Below are 7558 nucleotides of genomic sequence, written 5' to 3'. Positions count from 1 at the left end.
CACAAGCGTGTTTCAGGGACAGTTTAGCCTAGTGACACAGAGATGAAGCATTAGACCGCCTACACGCTACAGTTTACTATAGCTGCATAAGAGAATGCTTTGAATTCATGATTTCAACGGGGGTGACGTGTCATTAGCGTGGAGGAAAATAGAAGTGTAGGGAGCTGATGACCAATGAGAATCTTGTGTCAAGTTTTCAAAATCTACTTCGTTGCACTCTTTACTTCAATGTGATATCTTGACAGACGTAGACATAATGAAAATATAATGAATATCTTTCCCATAAAAAAAGAGCACAAAAGGTGCTATAATGCCATAGCTGAGCCATTTTTGGTTCCTCTAAGAACCGTTCACTCAAAGGTTCTTATAAGGCCCATTGTTTTTAAAGAATTTTTTTTTTCTTAAAGCGGCATGGTTGGTGAAACAAACACGGCGAATTATGTGATGAAGATGCATCGTTGCTTTCAAATACATGCATGTTTTTACAACCCGGGCTCGGATCAGTCGAAACTGCGGACTCAGCAGAACAACAGGGTACATCATGTTGCTGAGTGCTCGTTGATCCAAAGACGGGGAGCCGGGATAAAAGCAATATGCTAATGTACCCCGTGTAAAAACCTGCAAGCTCAGTTTCCAGTGATATTTACTCTGCCTGACAACTGTGTTTACTCTCAATCACAAGATTTAGTCTACACGTACAACCTAACAAGGATTAGATTGCTTTTCTTTTGGAAACCAGGGAGAGATGAGCCTCTGTGATGGGCCTTTTTATCATTCTTCCTGTAGGCTAGCTCTGTAGGCGGTAGCAAAATCGGTCTTAAAAGCTTCGGGTTCCAGAGTACAGCAGAGCGAACGAGTGAGAGGTGGAAGCTCCACTGCTGCGATGAGAGGGTGGGAGAGAGAGAGAGAGAAAAGGCCAGAAGACCTCCCTCCGCTCTTTTGCACCTTTCTCTATCTCCTCTCTTTCTCTGGCTATAGCGGGGTCTTCAGCTTAGCCTTACCGACTGCCGCAGGGGTCACGCTGAAAAAAGTATTCTGTGTTGCTTCTAAGGCTGTATTTAAGAGGTAGTGTGTGCAGGCCGGCTGGTTTCGGGCCGTAATGTTGGCACCCAGCTGAGGTGAGATTATTGTTTGTGGGTGGCACCTGGGTTGGATTTCTAGGATTTTAAGGAATAGTTCAGGCAATAATACAAATAATTTGATCATTTACTCACCGACATGGCATTCCAAACCTGTATGAGTTTCATCTTCTGCAGAACAGAAGATATTTTAAAGAATGTTGGTAACCAAACATCACTGACTCCCATTGACTTCCAAGAAAAATTAGACATTTTTCTAAATATCTTCATGAGTAAAACAGAAAATCTTTGATACAACTTTTATTTTGTTTAACACTGTTTTTAACATGTCTCGCCTAACAATTTGCATGTTTTTATAAAGAAAATGGTACTAAAATTTTTATAAAAATGTAGGCCTATTTTTTTTATCTCATTATATCTCACAATATTCAATAAAATATAATTTTTTTATTAGTTTATATTAATGCAAATTTTTCTTTAAATTCTTTAAAAGTTTTTGCTCCTGTAATATTAAAAGATTTTCTTCTTAAAGTCTTCCTGCTTTTGTAACATTTTCTTTATAGTTACTTATATTGCTATATTTTATCTTGGACAAACTATCTGTGGTTACATCATCCCAAATATCAGTCCCAAATACCCAATGACCTCAAAACTGCCCTTGCTTCTTGCATTTGCTTTTTCTTCCTGTGTACGTAAGGAAACTTTTAACAGATTGGGTAATCGTACACCATCCATCTTAACAGCTAAAGAAATGTGGTTGCATTGTGTTTATTTGTTTATTTCATAGCTTGCGTTGGTTTACTGTCTTAAGCAGTTTTTTTCCAATTGTTCTCCTTTTTGTTTTTAGAAAATAAGATTTCCATTTCATTCAGGCTTGGGTCATTGATGTGTAAAATAAATGATACGAACTCCTACAGCTCCGGCTGCACATCTGTCATGTCGATGACAGAAAAGAAAGCGACAAACTAAAATAAAAAGAGAAATATTGTTGTCCGGGGTTGTCAGATCTTGGTACTCTGGTGTGTCGCAACATGAAGTTAATTATTGGAATGGTTCAGTAACTCACCATAGCTTTGTATTCCTTACTCACCTAAAGTTGAATTGAAGGGAAGATTTAGAGCTGGCAGTCCTCCAACGATTCACTCCATCTCTCAGGTCCCTACATCAAACAGTGAGTATGCAGATCTCCAAACGCTGGAATATTTATGAAACATAGACGTCTCCCGTTGAGAAGCCATTTTACAGATGGAAGAAGATGGGTTTGGAGTTTTGGGATGTGATGTTGTCCTTGCTTAGCCATTCATAGAGCAATCTGTTGTGTTGCCTGAGGAAGCAGCAGCTAGCTTTCAAACTGAGGTCAAAAGTAGATTTTGATGTAAGAAGAAATCCTCCTGTGGTTCCATCAGCATTTTGTTATAGAGAGGATTAGAGGTCAGGTTTATTTGCCGCTTGTCATATGTAGGATGATATGAGGTCATATACATGCAAATTGAAGCAATGTTTTGACCCGGCTGTCTTCAAGATTTCCGATTGGTTAAAAGGCACAATATTTTTGAAGCCTTCAGAGGGCTGTCATAAATGTCTTTGTTCTACTGAATACAAAGAAAAAAAAATGTGCAACTGATATTTCTCTGACATCATTCACTACCCTATTAAGAAAAAGTAAAATGGTAGTGAAGGATGCCTCAGAACGATTTGCTTTCCAAAATGCTTCTTATGGTATTCAATGATGTCCCAGAAATGTCAACATTTTTACAAATATTTATACAGGTTTGGAACAACTTGAGGGCGAGTAAATGACGACAGAATTTTCATTTGGGGTGGAGTATACCTTTAAGAATTGAAGTGGGAATGTTAAGCACATGTTAAGTTTTGCTGTAAAATAAGGAAACAGGTGCTTTTTATAGCTGGAAATGAATATGAGCTAAGAAATCAACTCTGCTTTCCTTTACAATAGCAATTTCCTAAAATAACAGTTTTTTAAACAGCAGTTTTAAATGAATTTGAGCTTTCTCTGTAACAGTTTCACATCTTATGAGAGTACATGTCATAAAGTGTCAGTTTGCCTATAAAATGTCAGTTTGACTATAAAGAAGATTTTGAATTCGGCAAACAAACAAGCCGTACTGAAAGTGAAATGATTCTGCATCTGTCTGAGGAATCTTTTAGCCCTAGTGAATGTTTGCTGTAAAACATGTACATTTCATGGATGCTTATGCAAGATTGCTTTATTCGCGCTCGTCCCTCCCCTCCCAAAAGATGCATGAATGCGAAGAGTGAAGGGAGACAAATTGGTCTATAATTTAAGAGTACGAGGCCACAGGATATCTCCTTCAGGTACCTGTTCTCCAGACACTCTGGATCGACCTCTCTGACTCATTACTGGTCATTTAGGAACCGCACAACGCGATCGATTCAGCCATCAATTAGTCGATCTGTCAATTAGTTACAGGGGGGAGAAAAAACGAACTGCACATGTTCAGATGCATCCAGTCAATCACCACCTGCCACCTGCCACCCGCCAAACTTCGATCCTTCTCGGTCTTCAACTACTAATTTAAGCTCAGTCTGCAAAATCTGTTTTGCTGAAAGAAATTCTGACATGCACTAAAAAACGTATGATGATTGTCTTATTATGTCAGCTGATAACCAAGTATCATGCGTAGTGCGTCTCGGAACACTAGTCTTACACTGGGTTCACACCAAATGCGGATTTGCGCGTGCAGACGCGAACTCGAGGCAGGCGGTGCGAAAGATTCCAATCGGGTCAATATCGTCTTCCCCGAAGTTAGAAAATATTTGTCATTTCGCATCACTCACGCAAAATTAACGAACTTTTCCCTCGAGTAACAAAGAACGTGGAAGTTGCTTGTTCGCGTTTGTTGTGAACCCAGCATTACAGTTAACGTCACTTACTATTTGACCAATAAAGATGACAGTGGCATTGTAACCATTAGCAGGCGTCTTTTGCACGACATTTTATCTTTTTATATCCTAAATCTACCAAATTACACCCACGTACTCCTACATACACATACATGAACACACCGATCAAAGGCATGTTCAAGTTATGTACATTGTTAAATTTCTACGGCTGATGTAAATATGTGCAATCCAAGCTCAGAAAACCTGATGCCTGCAACAGATGGAGGGCGGCTTGTAATTTCCTGGGCACAGCTATTGGAAATGGATGTCGTGCAGCTGCTTGCTACACAGCGTGTCAAGAAAAACAACGTCTGGGTGTGTGTATGTGTGTGTGAGGGAGAGAGAGAGAGAGAATGAGTGATCGAGAGACAGAGAGAGAAGCGCCTGAGCCAGTGAATGATTGAACTGACAGAATCGAGAGCATGACACGATGGCAAATCCCAGAAGTTTTAAATCATTCGGCGTTAAGTGCCAGAGATAAATAAGTGATCAAGACTCCTCCAGTTGTGACTCCTTCAGGAGCGTCGAAAAATGGCCTCCCCAGCTCCAATAGGATGTCTGTCACCAGCCGGCAGATGCCAGGCGGACGTTCCCATTAGACGATGTGGAAAGCGGCGGGGCCATTGTTCCACGACAGCAAACTGCATGTGCGTGAATTTGCATGAGTCAGAAACTCTCTGGGGGTGTGGTAGTCCTCTCCTCAATTAAAAGCTTTCTCATTAGGTTAGGTGTAATTGCATCGTGGGTAATTTAAACTAGTCAGAAATGTGAACATGATTAGGGAGCGCAGTAATGGTGAACTAGGTGCCCTGGGATACAATTCGTGTCTGTGTTTTTGTGCTTGCAGGCAAACGTTGGGAAGATTTTATTTGGTTGTTACAGGATTGCTTTTCTTTTTAACAGTCTATTGACACTTGGTATTAATGTGTTGATTTAAGGATATCAAGGATATCAATGGGACAGCACTTCAAAATCCAGGTATACATGCAAATGCATTTATATTATCTGATGCAGTTGGGCTACAAATATATCCATTTGTACCTGATTTATTAGACTCTATTTTCAGTCTACAGTAAAATTCTGTAATTCTGTATTTCTTTAAAATGTTATTTCATGCATTTCTAAAATGGGGCCATGCAGTAGAACATATACCGTATTTTTTATCTGTCAGAATGAAGGAAACGGAATGATCTGTCAAATTTCTCCGAAAATGTCAAGAATTATTTGGATGATGCAAACACAAAAGTAATATGTAATCTATCCCATGTGAATACACCCGAGATGCATTCCAATTCAAGATATACTTTCAGTCTGGCTTGACTAAAGAATAGAAATGATCTGAATATGAAACTGAATAACACCGATGGTCTGTGGGTCACACTGTCCATCTACAGTACAGTTGAAATATCTTCAGATTTTACTCTGTGGCACATTGGATTTCTGAAGACAGATGCTTGGTTGCAGTTGCAGCCTGATATCTGAACCGTCATTGGCACTAGAAAATACGTTTCTGCAGCCAGGAAAGTCCTTCAAACCTAAATGTTCCAAAACCACATCCCACGGAATGCAATGATTTGACAAGAGTTTCTGTTTGTCTTCAATCTGAAACCAAATTACCCAGAATCCGTTACTAGGAATACTACTGTAGCCATATTGAAAGTACATGCATGGAATTTCAAAAAATACATTTTAAACCCCTTTATCCGTTTGAATTAAACAATGAAATAAGTCTCTTGTAAGGAAAAATATGCTCTTCATCTAGAACAGTACAGAATATCTTATACTTACGATCTCTCTGTGCTTTTAATATTTGAGGCTGGCCCATACAGTATGTCTGAATGATAGAGGTTGAATGAATAAACATATAAATGACTGGCATTAGAAAACCACAACTGAATGTTCCATTAAAAGAACACGAAGCGCAGAGCAGAAAGTCTCCTTTCGCTTTGATTTTCCTCCTTCGTTGTCTTACTACAAGCGTCTGTGTTTATCAGTGTTTAGCAGAGGAAGCCCACAGTGTTTGAGGTGGCGAAACGGTGGGGAAACTTCTAGAAACATAGTTATGGCGTTGGCGAAACTTCTGAAAACATGTATTAATCAGACTGTGTGTTGTAATGGGTGCTAATTCATATACTCTGAAATGATGAAGCCAGCTGGCTCTCATCACAGCTGCTATGAAGAGGTCTGGTTATTTCAGTCATCCGTTGGCATGAATATCGAGCTGCTTAAATACAAATCATGAACATGCTCTATTTTTATATTCAAGGATGAGGTGAAAGGTTGTTTTGGTTTCCTTAAATGTTAATTCCTTTTTTTGTACATAAAATTGGAAAGAGCCTGAACTATAGTAGTACAAAGAAAATCCTATAGACAATTATTCATAAAGCTTTTAATGCAATTTATTGTTTATTCTATAATGCGACGTGTTTGATCATTTATATTACTGTATATTTATTTATTTTAAAATATTTGTATATATATTACTTATGTAACATTCTACTTTTTATATTTCTATAAAATTGTCAAATGTCACAGTTTGTTGAAATCGTCTTCTATCTTGTTTGTCCGATAAAACGTGCTGATGGGTTTCTATGTGATCCAAGCTGGTAGACCACCTAAATTCAAAAAGGGACAAATCTACTATCTGGTGGTCACATGGGTTTTTGTTGGTTTTGCTGGTCAACCGGCCTTTGATCATCTTACATCAACGAAGAACCAGCTAGAATCCAGTTACTACTGTATGCTTAAAAAAAAAAGACATTTACCATCTTAACAAACTAGAAGGATTGACTAAAATGTTCTCTATCATTCCCCCAATTTTCCTGAATACTGCACGAACATCTTCTAATTCTCTATTCTGGATTTCTTTTACAGACATATTGAGAACTGGTCGGGCCTGCAGATGTTGACGGGTTTGGACATGGAGCTGTACACTGGGCTTCAGAGACTGTAAGTGATGTAATGGACAAACCCCTTATTAGCACATCGCTTATCTCACTGAACACACCATGATAACAAGCGTACCAAAATAGCTTTAAAACCAGCGATGTCGCCACACTTCAAATCACCGAAAGTTAAATTCCAAAGATATTCCTTTTTGATGTGACATCTGTAGAGTGCTAGCATGCTAGCACGACGAATTTCATAGCGGCATCAAAATGATTTCCTAGCTCCCCGAGGCCTGCTTTAAAATGATCAAATAATGCCGCTGAAGAAGCCAGAAAATTTAATTATACCCCCTTACACCATCCATCTGGTCACGAGATGGAGGCTAACTCGCTTTACCTCATCCAGTCAGCTGTGACCATACTTTTAAACCGTCTCCTCTCCACCTGGCTCCACAGAAGTAGGGCTTTCACGAGCCCCTCCACCCCCTTTCTTTCACAGCTCTGTCTGTTAATGAAGACCTAGAGCAATGATTAATAAGGTTCTCATTAGTTGTTAACTCCCATCCGCACAAAGCTACTTCCTACTTGTGCTTTGACTTGAGGGGACGTGGCAGTACCTGATCACAGTCTGCCAATTTAGAAAGACTGCTGGGCTGAGAAGGATCA

At 39.2% G+C, this 7558-nt stretch overlaps 1 protein-coding gene across 1 annotated transcript in view; it reads left to right on the top strand.

Annotated features, from left to right (window-relative positions):
• Nucleotides 1–6271: 6271 nt before the first annotated feature.
• ntrk3a (neurotrophic tyrosine kinase, receptor, type 3a) overlaps nt 6272–7558 on the top strand; it is a gene marked incomplete at its 5' end in the record, with an annotated part of 111933 nt that continues 110646 nt past the window's right edge. The window contains 2 exons of the mRNA XM_079450925.1: nt 6272–6276; nt 6879–6953. Of these exons, the coding sequence (XP_079307051.1) occupies nt 6272–6276; nt 6879–6953 (80 nt within the window). The remainder of the gene's footprint in view (nt 6277–6878; nt 6954–7558) is intronic.

Source organism: Barbatula barbatula (assembly GCF_947034865.1).
Source record: "Barbatula barbatula genome assembly, chromosome: 25".
Classification (NCBI taxonomy): domain Eukaryota; kingdom Metazoa; phylum Chordata; class Actinopteri; order Cypriniformes; family Nemacheilidae; genus Barbatula; species Barbatula barbatula.
The sequence above is the reverse complement of the archived record's forward strand: the minus strand, read 5'-3'. Positions and strand labels throughout refer to the sequence as shown.